The sequence below is a fragment of the Bactrocera dorsalis genome, chromosome 2, assembly GCF_023373825.1.
Source record: "Bactrocera dorsalis isolate Fly_Bdor chromosome 2, ASM2337382v1, whole genome shotgun sequence".
Taxonomy (NCBI): domain Eukaryota; kingdom Metazoa; phylum Arthropoda; class Insecta; order Diptera; family Tephritidae; genus Bactrocera; species Bactrocera dorsalis.
The window spans coordinates 74102714-74127088 of record NC_064304.1 but is presented as its reverse complement, the minus strand read 5'-3'; the positions used below and the strand labels follow the sequence as shown (position 1 = coordinate 74127088).

At 36.9% G+C, this 24375-nt stretch overlaps 2 protein-coding genes across 4 annotated transcripts in view; one reads left to right on the top strand and one right to left on the bottom strand.

The window, feature by feature from the left end:
• LOC125776636 (uncharacterized) overlaps positions 1-24375 on the bottom strand; it is a 502262-nt gene that overhangs the window by 414112 nt on the left and 63775 nt on the right. The window lies entirely within an intron of this gene.
• LOC105228315 (homeobox protein Nkx-2.1) overlaps positions 1-24375 on the top strand; it is a 143246-nt gene that overhangs the window by 76967 nt on the left and 41904 nt on the right. For 2 of the 3 annotated variants that reach the window (XM_049450089.1, XM_049450091.1), the window contains one exon: positions 1395-1490. The exons of the other annotated variant lie outside the window; for it this stretch is intronic. In XM_049450089.1, the coding sequence (XP_049306046.1) occupies positions 1395-1490 (96 nt within the window). The remainder of the gene's footprint in view (positions 1-1394; positions 1491-24375) is intronic. 3 annotated transcript variants of the gene reach the window in all.

The following is a 24375-nucleotide window of genomic DNA, read 5'->3' as shown; positions in this document are numbered from 1 at the left end:
CTTTCTAATGGGATTTTCGACCACACAAATTCACCATTTTTTTATCGCATTTCGTTTTCACTAACATTATTATTGGTCATATATCTTGAAAGAGGTACTTCATCGCTACTAGATTCGTCACTACTACTTCCAGAGTTCCAATTAGGTTGAATATTGTCCGTAGGATTTCCATCGGAATTATTCTCTGCTTCCTTATTATTTCATCTTCAGAACTTATATCGTAGTTTGTAAATTGAGAAATCATGGAATCACTCAATTTGTGAACCATTGAAAAAAACAACCGAACGCGACGAGTACAAATAACTAATGAAACAAAATGAAACAAAAAACTGTTAACACTTGTAAGAGGGCGACGAAAGCAATATGATTCTACCCACTTCAAAACAATATTTTAAGACTACCATCAACAATGAATCGCTTAGTGACTTTGGTATAATTGATATTCAACAATAATAAATATGTTCTTAGAAGCTGTATGTTTGAATCAAAGCATTGTACTTCACGAAGCCGTTATGAAATCTATTAGATATTACTACTTTTATTATAAATTAAACTTTAGATTCGGGTCAATATGACCGGAAGAACCGAGGAAGGTTAAAAAAAAAGCATAACATTGGTTATTTTGTTCAAAATAGTCTCCTTCTGCTTTAATGCAGGTTTTTGCACGGTCCGAAAGCATGTCGAACGAGTGTTTTAGCTTGTTGGCCGGTATAAACGCTAGTATGCCGGTGCAAGCCTTTTGAATAGCCTCTACGTCTGCATAACAATTTCATGAGCAAATGCAATTTTCCGAAAAGGAAGATGTCGCACGGTGCCATATCAGGTGAATACGGGGAGTGGTTAATGGTTAAAATGTGATTTTTGGTCAAATAATTGGTCGATCGATAAGACGGCGCATTATCGTCTTTTTGCACCGATAACACAAACATACTTAAAACGCAATAACTTCACTTCCCATCTATGAAAAGTCATGAAATTCTCCCTGGACAATCGATAAAGGTATCAGATTCTAACACATCGACATATAGGAGGCGCTGGATTCAAAAAGATATACTTTGGAATGCAAGTTTTATAAGCCCGATGCTTTTTTAAGTAAGCCGTCTAATTTTCAAGCAAATAAAGTATTATATTTAATAAAACTAACAAATTTTATAACAACAAGAAATGTATACATATTTATTTTATCTCCTAATTAATGCACTTTCATAAAAATAAATTATGCACCTTTTATATTTTATATCCTTCAAATATATAAGTTTATGCTTGATCCCAGGAGGCTGTTCAGTTGTAGAGGCATACCTTAGTACTTATTGCTTTTATAGTTCAATTCCTATTCCTTCAGTAGTTGCTTTAAAATATGTTTATAAAATATTTTTTGTTACTCGAATTTTTAGGTGTACGAATTAGAGAGACGCTTTAAGCAGCAAAGGTACCTATCCGCACCAGAAAGAGAACATTTAGCCAGTCTCATACATTTGACACCAACTCAGGTAATAAATACTATAAATATTTATTAAACATTTAAAATTTTCGAGTAAATTAAACTATGCTTAGAAAAACCTAAACAACGAAAATGATTAAATTTGATCTCGTCTGACAAATAACCGATTTTACTAATTTTTTATCCCAAATGTTCAGAAACACTTTAGCGCTTTTCAAGTGAGCATAATGCCATAAATAAGTTTTCATTACGATACTTATTATAAAGTGGAGTAATCGATCGCTATTTAAACTGTTGTTGTATCGAAGTAAAAATTGTTTTAGTACCCCTTCTTTCACACGAAACTAATGCGGTTATATTTTGTAACCGATATACCTTTAATTCGTTTTATAATTAAGAATTTCTGGCATTAAACACATTAAAAGGTGAAGTCACGCCACTCTGTCAAAGTACTTAAGATACATATACATACAATACCTTTTTTACTATTATCATCTTTTAAAAATTAGATTTATGTAGCGAAAAGCAACATATAATTTTCCACTAAACACCGTTATCGAGATTGATCATTACGACCTAATCTATGGTTGTGCAGAACTCGATCAGCTGATAGCAAATTATTACAATGTGCTAAAGAGAGTATTATAGTTTTGTTCACATAACGGTTGTTTGTAAGTCCTAAAACTAAAGGAGTCAGATATAGGGTTATATATACCAAAGTGATCAGGGTGACGAGTAGAGTTGAAATCCGGATGTCTGTCTGTCCGTCCGTCCGTCTGTCCGTCCGTCCGTCCGTCCGTCCGTGCAAGCTGTAACTTGGTACACGTATTTCTTGGCTCCATAAGAAGGTCAAGTTCGAAGATGGGCAAAATCGGTCCACTGCCACGCCCACAAAATGGCGGAAACCGAAAACCTATAAAGTGTCATAACTAAGCCATAAATAAAGATATTAAAATGAAATTTGGCACAAAGGATCACATTAGGGAGGGGCATATTTGAACGTAATTTTTTTGGAAAAGTGGGCGTGGCCCCGCCCCCTACTAAGTTTTTTGTACATATCTCGGAAACTACTATAGCTATGTCAACCAAACTCTATAGAGTCGTTTCCTTCAGGCATTTCCATATACAGTTCAAAAATGGAAGAAATCGGATAATAACCACGCCCACCTCCCATACAAAGATTATGTTGAAAATCACTAAAAGTGCGTTAACCGACTAACAAAAAACGTCAGAAACACAAAATTTTACATAAGAAATAGCAGAAGGAAGTTGCACCCAGGCTTTTAATAAAAATTGAAAATGGGCGTGGCGTCGCCCACTTATGGACCAAAAACCATATCTCAGGAACTACTCGACCGATTTCAATGAAATTCGGTATATAATATTTCCTTAACACCCTGATGACATGTACGAAATATGGGTGAAATTGGTTCACAACCACGCCTTCTTCCAATATAACGCTATTTTGAATTCCATCTGATGCCTGCCCTCTTTATAATATACACATTAGGAACAAATGATGATAGCGGAATAAAACTTTACACATACATATATATAACTTTTCAAGGTCCCTTATATCGAACACGAAGAACTCAGTGCCTAACCTAACCTAATTTTTCACCGAAAATATCGGTAAATCTTTCAGAATTTAATTCTAATTAATTTTACAGCAAAATAAAAAAATATATAAATGACGGATAATGAAATCTCGATTATCACTTTATCATGCGAGAGTATAAAATGTTCGGTGACACCCGAACTTAGCCCTTCCTTATTTGTTATCTATCCATTGCTTTTAACAAGATGTTTAAGTCTATAGCATACTTAGAACTGCACTACCTGGTTCAACTTAATAAAATCAGAACTTCTTCGCTAGTTGTCAGCTCTTTACTCGTGGGCACGCTGTAAGAATACGTGTTACTCACGCAAAAAAATTCGGTATCTTTCATGTAATCATTCGATATTTTCACATAAAGTGTTCTATGGTAATTGGTAAATGTATGCTCCGAAGTTGTCAACACATTGCACATTTTCCTGGATTGGTGGTAGTAATTGGAAAAAATCACACAAAACAAACCACATAATTAAAAGAAATAACAAATCAAATAAATACTCAATTATTTAATTTTTGCGGGAAAAAGTGCACATCAGCTGTTTCTTTTACACGCTACTTATACATATATTATATCAGCTGCAGGGGCGTCGCGAGGATCCAGATCATGGGGGGGTGAGTCCCTTTGAAATGCCGACTCATTTCAAGAATTTGCCGATTTAATGTATATGTTTATAAATATATATAAAATAAGGGTATCTTCATTTCTGATAACGTATTACGGAGAAGTTTGACAACATAATAGCATAATTCATTATTTTATTCTAAAATAAGTATTGTACATATTAGTATAATCATCATTTAATATGTTTCTCTTAATATAAAATACACATATTGTTCAGCGACGTGTTACGCGGGAAAAACAAGATTTTCTTAAGAAATTGAATTGCAAAAAATATAAATTTCTGAGTTATATTTTCACTCTGCGATGTTTCAACATTGACCATTTTCCAACAACATCGCGCAGATCGATTTCGTCTACTTTATCCTTTGAAGAAGAAAGCAGCATCAAAGAATTCAAACGTTCATCCCCCATTGTTGTACGCAAATCGTTGAAAACAAATTTCAATTTATTAAAAGAACGTTCACATGAAGCTGAAATGACAGGAGCAGTCATTATGTAATGAACAATTTTGTATGCAGAAGGAATGACCTTTCTCAATTTGTACACTACTATAGAAATGTCATCGAAAGATTTAAACTCTTTACATGAATCAAAAAGAATTTGTGTTTCAGCAAAAATACAATCTAGGTCTTCACTGAAGAACTTAGGTTCCAATTGCACAACAAATTGTATAGATTCTATTGTAATATTACTTCTGTTAGGTGGAATCCTGAACATCTCTTGAATGGGTTTGAAGGTTGACATAGTTTCTTGCAAATTATCTTGAATACAATTTGTGAAATTTTCGAGGACAATTTTGAATTCTTTTCTATAAAATGTCTGGAAATTAAAATTACAAGCAGTTGCTGGATTATCGTCATATTTCTTCGGAGCACGGAGTGTTCTGTGGTGTTTCGAAAAGTCATTTTCAGGGTTGATCTGACACTTTTCAGCAAATGCAACTGAACTCGCTAGCAATGCGTTAATTTGTGAATCGTCATTCATTTGTTGGAATGACGCTGATGTGCTTTCAATCAGCAATAATGCGTCAATGACGTTCAATTTCTCGGCTTCCAAACTTTCTATCAAATTTTTTACTTTAAACATTACATTTTTACAAAAAAATAACGAGCTAATAAAATCAAAATCCAGATTTTTTTTAAGCAGACCAGAAGCTAATGTACGTGTATTGTTATCAAAATTTTCTGAATCTTTTTGAATGACTTCCAAAGCGTTAACAATACCTTCGAAAGAAATCCACACAGCTTTTACTGTTTCAGCCCGAGCAGTCCATTGTGTTATTGACAGGTTTTTCAGTTGCAATGTATTCTCAATATCATTTAATTCTTTTCGCAAACTAAGAAAACGTTTCGTAATTCCAGAAAAAAAGTACAGTGTTTCTAAAACGTCAAAGAATCCTTTAATCAAAACACTTGCATTGCATGATGTTTCAACAAATATGTTGATCCGATGAGCATGACATGGTATATAAGGAATAGTTTTCTCACATTTTCTGACAATTTTCGCTGGGTTCCTTTATACTTGCACGACATGTTTTTTGCAAAATCGTAGGACTGGAAAACAATTTTTTTGATCGAAATCCCCATTGAATTAAGAGCTTTTACAATTTTTTTAGCCAACTCTTCGCCCGATTTTTTTGATAGGACAATATCCATCTTCAGAAGCCGCTCAACAGTCAAAAGTTCATCATGAGTTTGTAGAACATACCGAACGTTGACAGCAAGTCGATTAGGAGATAACCGACTTTTGAAAGAATGACGATCGATAGTAAATTCATTCTTCGAACTTAAAAAAAATATATTCAACCACTATTATTCGAACATTGTAGTGTTTTAATAATCCTCGTGGAAATTACGAAAAGGTGTCTTTTTAAGCTTGCTTCCGCAATTATAGAGCTTTTTATTGCGTTTTACTGAAGTTAGAATTTTCATAAATGCCGGCTACTGAATTCCCAATGGATATGACGTAAAAATTAATGTGCAATAATATATTTTGATGAAAATCTTAAAAATATTCAATAAGTTTTGACAACAAATTTCCGGGTACTTGGCAACTTTTACTGGAATTGCCGAAATGAACTTTCAAATTTTTAGTTATGATATTAAAATGGCCGAAAATGCCGACTCGTTCATAGATGGGAGGGTGTCACACCCCCCCTCGCGACGCCCCTGATCAGCTGTTCTGTTTCTAACAATTGCAATCAGTTCTGCCACACTGGTCAAATAAAAACAAAATATAAACTTCTAATTCAAACTTAATTATCGACCAAACAACAGGTTGCTAATATCCAACAGAGAAATCACTAGAAAATAAAAATGGCTGAACCTCTTCATGGGGTGACGTTGAGAAACAGTCGCAGATCATTTAGAGCAGTGGTTCCCAAACTTATTTTGCCTACCGCCCACTTTGAGAATAAATATTTTTTTATCGCCCCCATTTTTTCACTTATTTAAAAACCACTATAACTTCAAATTAATTATTGTGACCTATGTATATATGTATGTATATTAACGGAGAATTCTAAACGAAACTTTTACTATAACCAGCAACTTGAAACCTGAGCGCAGTAGGTAACATACAACGGCGCTTAGGTCTCAAGTTAACTCTTACGGGCTTCACCTGCCAAAAAGAATGATTATTGAAACACAACTTTATAGTATTAAAACAGAGAATCTTTTATTAAAAATAAAACTAAAATAATCGATCCATATATAAAAACTAATGTGAAGGATGAATCTGATGCTGTTTAATAAGTTTGTTAATATCAGGTTCCAATTTATTCAAGAACAGTCGCAAGTCGCCACGTTCGGTAACAAGCAAACGATTTCTATTTTTAGTAAGCAGTGTTGTCACAGCACTAAATCCACATTCACACAAATATGACGATGGGAATGCTATCAAGAATCGTTGAACGATTAACCACAATCCAAGGTACAATTGCGAGATCGGTTTTTGTAGCCAAAATTCTTGGTAACTATTTTTGAACTTGATTTTTATTTCCTCGTTTGTTGTCAATTCTATAAGTTCTTCTTCCAGCTGAAGTGACATTGCTATGTTGACATTTGAAAACGGATCCAACACATAGATTCATGTCGTTGAACAATTTATACAGGTCTGTCATGTAAGCTATATCATTCTTTGATGTTATGAGCTTGTCTTGAAATTCTGTATCTTTAGTTTCCAAGAACTCTATAACAGAGTCAAACAGGTTGTAGAATCGAGTCAGACAATTGCCTCTTGATAGCCAACGAACTTCAGTATGAAACAACAAACGATTGAAATCCTCGTCATTAGTAACACAAAGCTGATGAAATACTCGTAATCTATCATTCAAAGAGCTGTTGCGAATTTTATTGACTGCTTTGACGACATATTGCAGTGATTGAAATAGTTTTTCACTTAAGTTTCTAGCAACTAAATGTTGTCTATGAATAACGCAATGTACACCAAGGACATAAAACGTGCGCTACATCAGCTACCTACCCGACGTCATTTCGCAAGGGATAAAATAAATTTTTCAAGAGCTCAAAGCAAGCGCTACATCAGCTCGAACCTACCTACCCTACACCTTTGCGCAAATGATTATATTAAGATAGCAAATGCCCACATACAGATTTGGCAATGGCAATAGTAATACGCTTGACAGTTAGTATTCTATAAGACATGATTTTCATTTTTTCTATACTCAATAAAATTGGACAGATATATGAACTAGGCGTAGAGAAATACAGAACCGAATTTGAGCAATCTTTTAATTCATATTAGTTGATGTTCACAAGTTATTATTGAGAGTCGAGAGCTCATGTAGTCGTTGTCTAAGAGGTCTCCTAGCTAAATAAAATTACAAATAACCCCTACACAACACCCCCATTTTCTTTCTGGGTCTCTTACCGCCCCCCTTGACACCTGCAGCGCCCACAAGGGGGCGTTATCGCCCACTTTGGGAAACACTGATTTAGAGTAAATAAAACAAGAAAAAACGCCCTTCACAGGTGCATTTCTTTTAGTAACTATGTGTTCAGTTTATATGGAAGCTATATGCTATAATAATCCGATCTGAACAATTTTTTCGGAGATTATATTATTACCTTAAGCAGTAATCCATATCAAATTTTCTGAAGATACCACGTCAAATGCGAAAGTTTTCCATACAAGCCCTTGATTCCGATCGTTTTGTTTGTATGGCAGCTATATGCTATAGTAAGCCGATCTGAACAAATTCTTCGGAGATTACATTGTTGCCTTAGGAAATAATCTATACCAAATTTCGTGAATATGTCTTGTCAAATGCAAAAGTTTTCCATACCAGTACTAGATTCCGATCGTTCAGTTTGTATGGCAGCTATATGCTATAGTAAGCCGATCTGAACCATTCCTTCGGAGATTACATTGTTGCCTTAGGAAATAATCTATACCAAATTTCGTGAATGTATCTTGTCAAATGCAAAAGCTTTCCATACAAGAACTTGATTTCGATCGTTCAGTTTGTATGGCAGCTATATGTTGTATTGGTCCGATATCGGCAGTTCCGACATATGAGCAGCTTCTTGAAAATGATGTTTGCAAAATTTCAAAACAATATCTTAAAAACTGAGGGACTAGTTCATATATATACACACGGACACACATGGCTAAATCGGCTCAGCTAACATACTGATCATTTATGTATATACTTTATAGGGTCTCCGACGCTTCCTTCTGGGTGTTACAAACTAAGAGAATTAAAGAAAGCAGCTCACGTATCACGTAAAGTCTTACAAATTTGGAAATGATGTGTAATTAGTAACATAAAGATAACATAGGGTTAAAAAAGGAAAAGGAAGAACTAAAAATTAGTAAAAGCAAGCATGTGAATATTGAAGCAGTACCTACTAGTATGAATGTTAATCAAATACATATACGAAAATTGTGAAGGTGAGCTAGCTAAAGAAGAAGCGCTCTTCAAAAGAGCTCAAAGCTGATACTTCCATGTATGTATACTAAAGCCCACCTCTCACCTCCTATTATAACATAATAATTAAAGTTTTAATAAAAAACAACTTTTTAATCAAGCTTTTGAGCAACGGCGCCTACAGACATGATGTGTTTGATGCAAATTATTATCGCACAATAACAAAGTTCTTATCAAATGAAAATGTACCTTAGTTAAGCTACAAGAGTAAATATAACAAGCAAATAAAGGTAATGACAAACAAGTAAGAAAGGGCAAAGTTCGGGTGCAACCGAAAATTGTATACCCTTTGCAACTTTCAAGAATTAAAGCCAGCGAAATACCTCAAGATGGAAAACGTAAACCAGAGGATCGAAATCCAAGAAGTTTTATATAATATATACACATACTCTATATAATTCATACACTGGCCGATAAATTCGGCACAAGATTTGTTGTCATTACACTTGTACTATATATAGTATATGGGAGTTGGGTTAGTATAGACCCGATATTATCCATTAACTATTATCATTAAGGTACCTCACATATAATCACCAATCATATGGAGCAAAGTCAGCCGGATAATGGTTATAAGGGGCTAGGTAAGGGTTTCTCTCAAATTTATCAATTTTTGGCACAAAGATACACTGTCATGATTAAAACACTCTCTCCCAATTTCATTGAGATCACTCAAATATTGGCTGATATATCCAGCATAAAGTCACCTGAGAGTTCGAAAATCTTTATATTAGGTAAAAGAGGCCTCAGGAAAGTACTGTCCCGATTCAATTTTTTACATATAGACATAACATTGTCAGAGAAGGATTATCCCTGAATTTCGATTATATATCTCACACATTTACCGATATTTTAAGTCAAAAGTTAACTATAGATACTGGGGTGCACATATTTGGTACCTAGGAGCTTGAACAGTTTTGGTTGGATTTGTACATTTTTTGGCCAAAAGGTGACCTACTTTAAGGCAATTAATACTGCAAAATTGTATCCCGTTATAACGGGTGATTTTTTTGAGGTTAGGATTTTCATGCATTAGTATTTGACAGATCACGTGGGATTTCAGACATGGTGTCAAAGAGAAAGATGCTCAGTATGCTTTGACATTTCATCATGAATAGACTTACTAACGAGCAACGCTTGGAAATCATTGAATTTTATTACCAAAATCAGTGTTCGGTTCGAAATGTGTTTCGCGCGCGTGTTTTGTTCAGCGATGAGGCTCATTTCTGGTTGAATGGCTACGTAAATAAGCAAAATTGCCGCATTTGGGGTGAAGAGCAACCAGAAGCCGTTCAAGAACTGCCCATGCATCCCGAAAAATGCACTGTTTGGTGTGGTTTGTACGCTGGTGGAATCATTGGACCGTATTTTTTCAAAGATGCTGTTGGACGCAACGTTACGGTGAATGGCGATCGCTATCGTTCGATGCTAACAAACTTTTTGTTGCCAAAAATGGAAGAACTGAACTTGGTTGACATGTGGTTTCAACAAGATGGCGCTACATGCCACACAGCTCGCGATTCTATGGCCATTTTTAGGGAAAACTTCGGACAACAATTCATCTCAAGAAATGGACCCGTAAGTTGGCCACCAAGATCATGCGATTTAACGCCTTTAGACTATTTTTTGTGGGGCTACGTCAAGTCTAAAGTCTACAGAAATAAGCCAGCAACTATTCCAGCTTTGGAAGACAACATTTCCGAAGAAATTCGGGCTATTCCGGCCGAAATGCTCGAAAAAGTTGCCCAAAATTGGACTTTCCGAATGGACCACCTAAGACGCAGCCGCGGTCAACATTTAAATGAAATTATCTTCAAAAAGTAAATGTCATGAACCAATCTAACGTTTCAAATAAAGAACCGATGAGATTTTGCAAATTTTATGCGTTTTTTTTTTTTAAAGTTATCAAGCTCTTAAAAAATCACCCTTTATTAATTACTTCTTTATTTGAGTACTGGAAAGTGAAAGAATGAAATATAATTTAAAAGTAATATATGGGAGGTGGGCATGTTTGCAGTTCGATTTGGCCTATTTTATTGTGTCATAGAAAAATGAGAAAGACATTACGTTTTACGTATTATTTTACAATTACGTTTCATGGGCGTGACAGTGGTTCGATTATGCCACCTGAAATACCGAACTGCCAAAGAATATGTGCAATGAGGATATCTCAATGTTTACTCAAGTTATTGCTTCCACAGACTCTTCTCGTCAACCTGACCATTTATATATATATATATAATATATATAATATAAATTAAATAATAAACGCGTTTATATTTGCTACTGGACCCGAACATTATGAAACTGATACTGATTTAGCAAAATTACATAGCTGTTTTCTTAGTACGAAGAATGTATCAAAAAATGAATTTACTATGCTGATGCCGGAAATCTGATTCAGCTTTAATTATTGTAACTGTAAATTTAGTATGTGTTAACTCCGCCCTTAAATTCGCATCCTCATTCGAGGGAGTTGAGCAACATTTTGATAAATCTTGTATACTTATTATGTTTCTTTCTTTCTTTATTTATATGTAGTTTCATTTGTTTACTTTGAACAATTATGACAACATTATTATTCTTGTTACGTTAGCAGTAAGATAAATTTGTGTATGTATAATATCGTCTCTTCAGAAATAAATTTTCTTCAGTTTCATTTGACAAAAAATCTTCAATAAATTTCAAGGATAAAATTTCTCATATGTTACTATGCATTGATATTGATTGTTTTATTGCTGGCAAGTCTTGTTTTCTATTATCTCTTTTGAAAAATATATTTTTCTTAGTATTACAATACTCGCCATTAAATTCATTTAAAAATATTATGTCATCACCAACAACAATATCAGCCTTGATATTCAACAGAGAATCACTATTGCTAACAGGTGCTAATTTGGACTGAGTAGGGAATCATCATTCCCATCCTGCCATTTGGTGCGGAGGCATAGACAATGAAATCACCTGATGAGTCGGATTTAAGAGTGTTCGAAAGAAAGGTTTTGCGGAAGATTTACGGTCCCTTGTTCATTGGCCACGGCGAGTACCACAGTCGATCAAACGATGAGCTTAACGAGATATACGGTGAAATTAACATAGTTCAGCGAATCAAGAGACAACGGCTGCGCTGGCTAGGTCAAGTCCGAATGGAAGAGAACACTCCACGTTTTTAATTCCGTACCACCAGCGGAAGCAGAGGAAGACCTCCTCCGGAATCTAGGATCTGCACATTGGCAGTTATTAATGTCGTTATTTGCGAACTACTCAGCCCGATTCTGTTATAATTGATGATGATTTATTTTTCTTAACTATATCTTTTTGCATTGCGGTATCAATATAAGCACAAAATAGTAGGACTTTGTTCATAATTTAAAAATTCTTAATTTATTCTTCAAAATCTATATCGTCCGCATCATGTAATCCCTTTGACCTCAATTTGCTTGAGCCAACGTTTCCAATCGAAACAGTTGTTAAAGTCAATTTCCGAAATAGCCTCCAATGCGCGTAGCTATTCACGTTCAATGCCTTCAATTGGCTCAAAACGGTTTCCTCGGAGCGGTCGTTTGAAACTGATTGAAAAAGTCACGAAGAATCGATGCATTATCGTGGTGTTCTGGATATTCGGGAATTGGAGTAGGTAGGTAATAGTAGTGACTATTTTATTGATTTTAGACTGCCTTCTGTTGAGAAATGTATTTTTTCAATGATATTCTTCTGTCCCGAAAGTAACCATATTTTTAAATACATTGATGGGCATTTCTGTGACCGGTATTAGATTGTGTCCCGAAATTTCGTCAGAGAGCGTTGCTTTTGTTAATGAGTTGAGTTCGGGTGGTCTGACTTGTATTTGATTTCATGGTCTTATTCTTTTAAGATGCGCTTGCGTCTTGTTTTAAACTGTCGTTTTTATTGCTTGTGTATCAGTAATATTACAATTTTAGTTGTCCGTACTCGTTTATTAGTTACGCAACGATTTAAGTGGCCGGCATCACTTTAACTTTGTCGTTTAGCTCTACGGTCTTCTTCTCTAAGAACAGTAGTTAGGAGTTTAGTCTTTTATAAATCAACCTTAATTCTTAAAATTCTGTTCATTTTTTAAATAATTCGTATTTATCCATTAGTACTTTCATATTAGTTTAAGGTTTTAAAAATGTTAAGTACCTATGAGTTAAGGTTCTCTGCTGAATATAACCGAATATATTTTCTAAGAATGTTTTCTAAAGCAAGTTGTCATATTGCTGGAGTCTTCTTTAGAGCAAATGGTAAACGCGTGAGTTAGTATTTGCCATTTTAACTCATTAAGTAGTGTTCTCAATATTAGATTCTGGTAATGAAATCTCGTGGAAACCGCTTTTCAGATATGTTACTGAAAATAATTTATTTTTTCGAAGTTGTGCCAAAATCTCATTTATTTCGGAGAATGAATAACGGTCAGCTATTGTGTTGAGTTAAGCTCTTCTGTGGATGCCTCTTTTTTTCGAACGATCCTAATTTGGGAGTTATATGGGGAACGAAAAGACCTTATGGATCTTTCGTACAGTAATGTTTACAATTTCTGACTTTAGACTCGTGGGAGATATATATGGGTAATAATTTGTATAAACTGGTGCATCGGGCTGGTTCTTATATTGGAGATGACTTTCGTACATAAACTTTTCATTGTGGTCGGAGAAAACATCAAACTTTTGCGTATAGTTCTGTAAGAGTATCCTTGCCAAGTGTTGCATGAAAAGATCTGATAGGTTAAACAGGTTGGCTTACGTATGATTCCTAAACTTCCTCCTACTGAATTTGCGAAAAAGTTATTGTAATTTTTTATTTTTTTTTTAGCATAATGTGCGTGTATGTAGTTCTAAGATTGTAATCATGTCTCCACTGTCCGTTCTAAAAATTAAAATAAGGCAACGAAGAGTTTTCAGCCAAAAAAATTAATGTCTGAGAAGTCGATATTTTTGTAGACGTACACATGACATGGTTTGTGGTTTTGGTATTCGAAATTTTCAGAAAAGCAATATTGATTGTGATTGTTGTTAACACGAACTCGGTTGCTGTTTGTTGAGGATGAATGATGAGCCTATAAAATTTTTTGTTATGTGCTTGTGGGTTTTGATGTGATTACATAAAAGAGTTTGAGGGCGTTTGATGGGGGCTAAATTCATTTTGATGCTTAGCATGGTTGTTTCGGAATTTTTGATTTCTTATTTCAGATATGACTCAAGAGCTCTTGAAAAGTCTCTTGGTTCTTTCATACCTAAAAATAATGGAAAATCGCCATTGAGTCCTCCTCCGAATGTATCAAGGGCAGAAAGACAAGCGCATACTAAACACTAATAATTATTAATTATAATTATTTTGATGTGACATTTTGCACAGAGTATTATAGTATAACATAAATAATGGGTAGTCGAAAAAGTCTTTTTGTATTTTTCAATAGATGTCGTTGCAGTCGTATATCTCCCGTGCTACTAATCACGTTGTGTCATGTCATATTAAAAAAGTGAGATTTTAAGCTTCATTTAACCAAAAATTAAAATCGGGGAAGTTGAAAAAAAGTTACAGCTGTTCAAAAATGAGTGAAAATAATAAAGAAATTCGATATATTTTAAAATTTTTGTACAAAAAAGGGAAGAATGCCACGTTTCTTCGTGTTTCTTTATTTGATTATTCAGCCAAAGCCGGGAGCATTAGCTTTTAGTTTCACTAAGGAAACAAACAAGACGCAAGGGTCAGCACTTTTGCGCAAATAGCAGTATTAACCGGCTACGCGTGCGATTGTTTTATTCGCGTGAAATATTAAATGTTTATTTTAGTGTGTTGATTCCGGAATCTAATATAGCTTTAATTATTGTGATTGTAATTATTTATTATATTCGTAAATACAGGGTAGGCCATTTAAAGTTGACCCATCTGGCAACGCTGTAACTTTTAACAGCCAGTATTGAGGAGACTCCATCGACATCGAGTTATCGCCGCTCTCAGGAATTAGACATCTCTCGCACCACTCTCCGACGCATAATTCATAAAGATTTGAAGATGTTTCCATATAAAATTCAAATGGCACAAAAACTAAACCCAGCTGATTATCCGCGACGCCTTAATTTTGGCAAATGGGCCATCGAAAAAATTGATATCGAAAAATGGTGATGTTGACTGGCCACCGAGATCACCAGATTTGACGCCACCAGACTTTTATTTGTGGGGTTATTTGAAATCCAAGGTATACGCTAATAAGCCAAAGACCTTAGCTCAACTGAAAGCCAACATTCGACGTGAAACAGCCGCCATATCATCCGAAACATTGGCCAAAGTCATGGAAAATGTCGAAAAAAGAGTGCATTTAGCTGTCAAAGCTAAAGGTGCCCATTTACGCGATCTAATTTTTAAATATTAGCTGAAACAAATCCCCTTGGACCAAAATAAATTATTTTTGAAATGAACAAAAAACATTGTTTTCTTTTGTTCTTTTTTTTTAGAAACAAATGGGTCAACTTTAAATGGCCTACCCTGTATATCATATGCGTGGATGTTTGATGGTAAATATCTCGCAAAATCTTAAATTAATCGAAAGATATTCTATGTTTGTAGTCAGTGAAAACTATGAGTTTTTAATTTTAAATTATAATGAATTTTTTCATTGAGTTAAAAAATAATCCAATTTTAACCATTAATATTTTTTAAGCGTTTAGGTTTACAAAAAAAAAAACGGGAGAACACTTTTTGTAGAACATTAAAATTTCTCCAAATTAAATGAGATATTTTCTTAAGTTGGTGGAAGCATGATTTGAATTATTCTATTTGATAATAAGAAAAGAAGAAATAATGTTAATACCCTTCACAAATACAAAAAAGAATTTCTTACAAGAACTCCATTTTGGTCAGTTCCAAGCCAAATTAGATATTTCGTCAAATTAAGATCGTTCATTTAGTTTAGCACCGTTAGTTTCGGTTAAGTCATGTAAATGACCTGATATGTATTCTTGAAACCACGAATAATCCCCCTTGGATTGTTAGAAACGCTTGTCCGTTGTGATGCCCAGCACTCCTAATTATGGTTCGAAAGGACCGTCTAGATGTCCAGATGCTTCCACTTCATCTTCCTCCCTGAAACTGTAACAAGTTGCGTCCTCTAAAATCTTTAGTCTCACCGCGTGGAACAGTGTCCTGTCAGGGCATTTCGCAACCCCACAAGTGCTGGTTGCTGACCACGCTTACTGAGCCCGCCCGAGGCCCATAGATTCAGAACCCAAGTGCATGACGACAGGGGTACACCTCAAGGGTACACTCAAGGCCTCGACGAATTATATCTGCTGCTACTTTAATAGGGGTACCTTCTGTTTGAAAGAAACTGGTATGGTCTGGCAGTATGAAACAAAGATGATTGAGAGCTCCTGACAAAAGACTTCTTGAAAAAGCTCACTGCGCCTCTTCTGCAGCGATTCCATCAAACGCCCATATCCCCAAGATGTATACACGCAGAGAATATGTGGGATGTGGGCTCTACGGCGCACTGTCCAAGTTATCCGGAATGCAATGGAAATGTGGGGATTTCAGAATGCTCCACTCTGAGAACGTTAATACGTACGGCTTCCCGGAGTGCGATAGCAACCTTCGCAGCAAAGGCATTTGCCGGCTATTTGTAGAATGGTATTAAGGGCGGTGGGTGATGTTGTATGTAGTGCACCGGTGATGGGAATGAGAGCCGCTCGGTGAACACGTTCTGCCCAAGCGCCTTCCACAAAACAAATATGCCATAGAACAACATTGGCTTAACTATGGTTTCGTAAAGTCAAAGCACAACTCTTAGGAGTCTTCACCGCTTAACAGTAGCTCCTTTACAGCAATATAGCGCAATCAGTGTCTTCTTCACCCTTTTTTTAACATTGGACTTCCGTGATAAGTTTCTATTAAGAATAAGGCCAAGTATTTCCCCTTTCCGACATGGTGGAATCGATAGAAAGGGGTATTTCCGGGATTTATACCTCTTGGTAAAAAAAAACAGTTCAGCTTTATTTGGATTGACAGTCAAATCGCTTCTTTCCGCCCAGCTAAATTTAACACTGAGGTAACATTTTGTTAACTCATAAACAGTATCCAGTGATTTTCGTTTAATCATAAGGGCAACATCATCTGCATATATTATTACCCGACAGCTCGTCCTTCACGTTCTTTTATGTTGTACTGAATGTAACGGGTGGGTCATTTTTAGTTTTAAATTTAAATTTGAATTATCTATATTTCGACATTGAAAACGTCAAATACCATTCGGAAAGTGACAGATGTTCAGTAAAAGTCTAAAATTTACGAAATGGGTCGCTATTCACTAGAAAACAGCCGTCTAAAGCTCGCAGATTGGGCAGATCGTTTGACCGAGGATGGTCAATTTTACGGAAAAATCATCACACAGAAAACCCGCACGTAATTGTCGAGAAGCCAATGCACCCAGCACGAATCACTGTATGGTGCGGATTTTGGTCTGGTAGAATCATCGGCCCATTTTTCTTCGAAAATGAAGAAGGAACTGCCGTAACCATCAATGGTGAGCGATACCGCGAACCGAACCGAATTTTTCTTCAAGTAAAATGAAGAGGAAGACTTTGACAACATTTGGTTCCAGCAGGACGGTGCTACGTGCCATACAGCAAACGCTACACTCAATCTTTTACGCCCTATCTTTAAATTTAAAATTTTATATGGCCCACCCATACCTAAAGTTAGAGGATTCGTGACACTTTTCTACTCTCTCGCAGAAGAACCTCCATAAAACCTTCTCTGCCTTCATTATTTCTGATTTTTATTTAGCAAATGGTGGATGGAGTCATGGGTAAAAGTTCAAGAAAGTTCTCTGATCGCCATTCACTTGGGAGTGGCCAGAAACGATTCTTTTACATATGACTCAAGCAGCTCACGACTTCCGGTCTTTGACCAAATGTTCTCTGGGTAGCCTAAGAACATCCGTTTGAAGGCGAGCTAAATAGAGAAGGCGAAGAATCCCCTACATAGGGTTGTGCGCTGGGTTGGGGACCCGAAACGTAAAAAAAATGAAAACTAACAACCAGCCTCGGATGAGAGACCCCCCTTTTGATGACGACCAAGGCATACGAAATAAGGACTACGAAATGAGGGCATACACCTGGAATACCAGGTCCCTTAATTGGGAAGGTGCCACTGCCCAGCTGATTGATGTCCTCGTGAATATAAAGGTTGACATCACCGCCGACGTAGAAATGCGATGGACGGAACAAGGTTCGAGACGAGAAGGTCTTTGTGACATTTAAAACAGTGGCCTTATAAAGAAGCGCAACTTTGGTGTGGGATTCGTGGTGGGCGAGGGACACCGTCGACGAATACTATCATTCACTCCGGTGAATGAACGTCTAGCCACAATCCGCATCAAAGCGAGGTTCTTCAACATATCGCTAATCTGCGCCCACGCCCCAACGGAAGACAAGGACGATGTGATCAAAGATGCCTTCTATGAGCGCTCGGAGCGCACCTATGAGAGCTGCCCCCGCCACGATTTCAAAATCGTGCTTGACGGCTTTAACGCCAGGGTGGGCAAAGAAGATGTCATTGGCACTATGGTCGGTAAATTCTGCCTCCAAGACGCCTCTGTGCAGCAAAAAGCACACGTCAACAAACACAAGGAAGGTTCGACGTCGACGTTGAGCAACACCAAAAACTCCGTCGGGATCGGGAAGGACGTCTCCGAGCCGTTCGACACCAAACAAGGTTTCGGACAAGGCGACTCCCTATCGTGCGACTTCTTTAACCTGCTGCTGGAGAAAATAGTTCGAGCTGCAGAACTTAATCGAGCAGATACAATCTTTTATAAGAGTGTACAGCTGTGGCGTATGCCGATGATATTGATATCATCAGCCTCAACACCCGCGCCGTTAGTTCTGCTTTCTCCAAACTGGACAAGGAAAGAAGGCAAATGGGTCTGGCAGTGAACGAGGGCAAGACGAAATATCTCCTATCATCAAACAAACAGTCATCGCACTCGTGACTTGGCTTTCACGTCACTGTTGACATTCATTACTTCGAAGTCGTAGATAATTTCGTCTATCTTGGAACCAACGTAAACACCACCAAGCCTTGAAATCCAACACAGGATAACTCATGCCAACAGGTGCTACTTCGGACTGAGTAGGCAATTGAGAAGTAAAGTCCTCTCTCGACGAACAAAAACCAAACTCTATAAGCCACTCATAATTCCCGCCCTGCTATATGGTGCAGAGGCTTGGACGATGACAACAACTGATGAGTCGACGTTGCGAGTTTTCGTGAGAAAAGTTCTGCGAAAGATGAATCAATCAACACTAGAACCACTTTGGGTATTTTGTTCAGTAGCCTTTTACTTAAAGAACTGTTCGGCGAAAGCTCCGATGTCTATCAAAATGGTTTGCCTTTGTCTTTCTGAGTCAATCTCGAAAACAGTTAGCACCACGTCGCAGCCTTTCGCAACCAGAAAATCTGATTAAATTTCCATGCATTAAAGATCCCTATCAGTGTTTTTAAAATGGCTTTAGGGAGTAGACTAGAGGCGGTGGCTAAACCGGAGCTATCATTATGCCATCGAGTCGTGTTTGCCCCTTCACCCCTGGAAATTGAAGAGTTGTGGCGATGCTGAAAAATTTCTCCAACCACTCACGAGAGTGATTAGGCCATATCGGCATGCGCTGATTCTCCTAAATAAAGAGACTTCTTAGCGACACCAAAGGGGCCACAATCTATGACTTCAAGGAGGAGGTTGTGGGTTGTCCTCTCAAAAAACGCCAGAGTTCATGACGCACAGGTTCCAAGAGTGACAGGGGATAAGTTATGTGAGATCCAAACGAACATGAAGATCGACCACATTTGTTCGATTGTGACAAAAGTGGAATGCATCTACCACGAGAGCGGAAATTTTTTGTGGGATTGAGGCGGCTTTAGTTGTTCTGTAGAGCGTAACCCCTACATAGAAAGATGGCAGAATCCCACGGCTATCAGCCTAGGTTTCAAACAAATTGAAAAAACATTGCACAGTTGCCTTAAACAATATCCGCACAATATTTCTCTGATTCCGATCGTTCAGTTTGAATGGCAGTTATATGCTATAGTAATCCGATCTGAATAATTTCTTTGGACCATAGCCTTAAGCAATAACCTGCGCCAAACTTGATGAAGATAAATCGATTCAGCTCGTCATGTATTTATACTTAAAGGATCCCCGACGTTTCCTTTTGGGGCGTTGGAAACATCGCGAACTTAATATGGTATACCCTGTTTATAGTATTAAAATAAAGAAGTGGCAATAATTGCCATATTCGTTTCAAGTTATTTATGTATATTAGAGATAAAATGTTCAAGTTAACGTCTTTAAAGGTAAAGGAAAAAAAGGTTAAGTTTTTTAGAAATCGTTAGAAGAAATACATATGAACATGTGAAAGTTTTGGTGCACTAAAACTCTAAAGTTACTACATTTTTAAAAACAATTTTGGTGTTTTTAAAAGTTCGGGGCAATTATCGAAAAAACTTCTTTGCCATTAACTTAAACTTTATTTTGTTGAACAAATTATTTCTAACTAAAGCCAAGGCTTATCTACTGCCAACATGTATATACACGTGGATCACGGATCATTCTGAAGTGCGTCCAAAGTTCTTTCATTAGGAAAAAGTGGTCCATGAAAATTTCGCAAAATCACCGATTTTGGAAATTAGCAGTTCATTATGTGAGGGACCAGACGCATACCCTGTGATATAAATATTTCGTCGAAATTCATTTTTTTGTTAAAGTTATTGAAGGTTTAAATTTAAATGGTGATAAAATTCTAAAATTATTTTCTCATAAACTACTGGAAATAAATCTATGAAATTTTGTGAAATCAAAGAAAAATATTCGTGCTATATTAAAATTTTTTTTTGGTGTCCACTTGCTTAAATAATAATATTTTACATAATTTTTAGTTTAAGAATTGAACTTTTGCATGTGTATTTTACGCTAAAAAAACTGAAAAAATAATTATTTTTTTCATGCCATTACAAAGATGTTGAATTTTTTTGTCCTCCTTCCGCACTTAAAACGTGCGGCTCATTCATCAATGCGCAATGCGCAACGTAAGCTTCCGACATCTGAGCTGCAAAAAAGCAGAAAAGCATGAAATGATACAGGAAAATTATCAATAGCTATATTACATTACTTGTTAAATAAATTATTGTCAATTACTATGTACATATAAACGAATGTGTGAACATACAGAGGTAGAATAATGTATAATTTATATTTCTTTGTGTTTTTATTTGGCGCAGATTAAGATATAAAAATTTTTTAATACATTACGTATCCTCTTCTTCTTAATTGGCGTAGACACCGCTTACGCGATTATAGCCGAGTTAACAACAGCGCGCCAGTCGTTTCTTCTTTTCGCAACGTGGCGTTAATTGGATATTCAAAGCGCAGCCAGGTCCTTCTTCACTTGGTCCTTCCAACGGAGTGGAGGTCTTCCTCTTCCTCTGCTTCACCGGCGGGTACAGAGTCGAATCTGGAGTGTTTTCGTCCATTCGGACAACATGACCAAGCCAGCGTAGCCGCTGTCTTTTAATTCGCTGAACTATGTCAATATCGTCATATATCTCATACAGCTCATCGTTTCTCTCGAAAACTCTCAACGTCGACTCATCAGTTGTTGACATCGTCCAAGCCTCTGTACCATATAGCAGGACGGGAATTAGGAGTGGCTTATAGAGTTTGGTTATTGTTCGCAATTGCCTACTGAGTCCGAAGTAGCACCTGTTGGCAAGAATTACCCTGCGTTGGATTTCAAGGCTGGCATTGTTGGTGGTGTTTGCGCTGGTTCCAAGATAGACGAAATTATCTACGGCTTCGAAGTTATGACTGTCAACAGTGACGTGAGAGCCAATTCGCGAATGTGATGACTGTTTGTTTGATGATAGGAGATATTTCGTCTTGCCCTCGTTCACTGACAGACCCATTTGGATTGCTTCCTTGTCCAGTATGGAGAAAGCAGAACTAATGGCGCGGGTGTTGAGGCCGAGGATATCAATATCATCGGCATACGCCACAGCTGTACACTCTTATAAAAGATTGTATCTGCTCGATTAAGTTCTGCAGCTCGAACTATTTTCTCCAGCAGCAGGTTGAAGAAGTCGCACGATAGGGAGTCGCCTTGTCTGAAACCTTGTTTGGTATCGAACAGCTCAGAGAGGTCCTTCTCGATCCTGACGGAGCTTTTGGTGTTGCTCAACTTCAGTTTACACAGCGGTATTAGTTTTGCTGGTATACCAATTTCAGACATCGCGGCATAGAGGTAGCTCCTTTTCATGCTGTCGAAAGCAGCTTTGAAATCGACGAAGAGGTGGTGTGTGTCGTTTCTCCTTTCACGGGTCTTTTCCAAGATGATGAATATCTGGTCGGCTGTTGATTTTCCAGGTCTAAAGCCACACTGATAATGTCCAATCATGCGATGTTGAGAAGGCTTATCTCACGGTAGTTGGCGCAGATTATGGGGTATCCTTTTTTATGGATTGGGCATAGCACACTTAAATTTCATACTTAACACTTAAATTCCTTAAATGCTTTCGTCCGATCATATTTCACAAAAAAGGTGTTCCTTATCAGTTCTTCGCCGCCGTGTTTGAATAGCTCGGCCGGTAATTTATCGGCCCCGCCACTTTTTTGTTCTTCAGGCCGGTAATTGCTATTCGAACTTCTTCATGGTCGGGCAATGAAACGTCTGCTCCATCGTCATCGATTGGGGAATCCGATTCGCCTTCTGCTGGTGTTGTGCGTTCACTGCCATTCAGTAATTCCATAAATTAAGTATGCTTTGGGCATCGGTGACTAGATCACCTTTGGGGGTTCTACAAGAGTATGCTCCGGTCTTGAAACCTTCTGTAAGCCGCCGCATTTTTTCGCAGAATTTTCAAGCATTACCCCTGTCGGCCAGCTTATCAAGCTCTTCGCATTTCTGTCTACAAATGCGCATTTCTGTCTACAAATGCGTGTCGCTTCCCTCTTCAACTCTCGGTATCTATCCCATCCCACACGTGTGTGAGGTAGGCAGCCTGTTTTCTCTCCGCTGTGACACGGCACTCCTCGTCGTACCAGCTGTTCTTTTGCACTTTCCGAAAACCAATGGTTTTGGTTGCAGCTGTACGTAAGGAGTTTGAAATGCCGTCCCACAGTTCCCTTATACCGAGTTGTTGACGAGTGAGTATACGGGACATAATTTATAATATAGTCATATGTGTAGTATTGGAAAAGTAAAATTTTCGGCTTTATTTAACCAAAAAGAAATAAATAAATAAATGAAGAAATTCACTATATTTTGAAATTTTTGTATTAAAAAGGGAAGAATGCCATGCAAGCCATCAATGACTTTGTAAAGTTTACGGAGACGATGCTGTAGAACAATGATGGCCTGGGTTCCGTTCTGGAAATTACGATGTGAAGATACAACTCGCTCTGGTCGACCTACCGTTTAAAAAGTCGACGAAATTATTTAAAAGATTGATAAGGACCGTCACATAAGCAACCATGAAATCGCTTAGGAACTTAACATTCATCATCAGATGATTTTAAACCATTTAAAAATGGCTGGTTACAAAAAAGAAGCTCGATGTTTGGGTATCACATGATTTGTCTGTGAAATATATAAAAAAAAAAATAGACCGAATGCACGTCTGCGATTTCTGAAGCGAATAGTGACAGGAGACGAAAAGTGGATCAATTACGACAATAATGTGCAAAAAAGATCATGCTCCAAGCGTGGTTCCACTCAACAAATGGTCGCAAAGTCAGGATTGACAAGTTATGCTGAGTGTTTGGTGCGATTGGAAAGAAATCTTCCATTATGAGCTGCCCCAGCATGGTCGAACGATTGATTCTCCTTCACACACATCTTTGATAACTCGGCAAAAACTGAGAAAGCTTGGCAGAGAAGTTTGATTCATCCACGATACTACTACCATTTGTTTCGGTCAATGCCGAACTCCCTTTATGAAGTAAAGTGGGCTTCAAAAGAAATCTGTGAAAATTACTTGTCGCAGTTTTCGCCGAGAAACCAGAAAAGTTTTACACTGATAAATTAATGTCTCTAGCGAAAAAAGGGCAGAGAGTGGTTGACCAAAACGGTACATATTTGGTTCATTAAAGTGTTTTATTAATATAAAAAATAAGTTAAGGTTTGATAAGAAATACGAAGACTGTTTCGACTACCCAATACTCGTATATGTATTAGGGTGAGTAAAAAAAAAATATTTTGTATACGCTTGGTAAGAAAGGCTTCCCAAGTGTAGAGGTGCTCATCAACCAATTTTCCAGAGTACGCAGCGGAGGAAAACGTTTGATTCTTTTGATCCATCCTAATAAGCATCTTTAATTACATAAGTTAAATTTGAAAAACAAAGACGCTGCGTTGTTATATCGCAGAACTAAATGGATACTGTTCGTTCCAACGTTAAATATGTATATGTCTGTTCAGTTGGTTTAGTTTAATTTTGGAAAAAATTATCAATACAATGTCTTAATTTTCGCTTGTTATCCACTGAAAAGATCGCCACACTCACAAAGAATATAGCATAATAACTTCGTCTTTACATTCTAAGCAAAAAACAGAAATTTATGTTCCAAACAATTACCAGGAACAATATGTAATTTGTGCGTGTATAAAAAAATATATATAAAACTGTACATTATAACAAAATTACTAAACTTTGTCAATGAAGCGAAAAATCGCACTTAACAC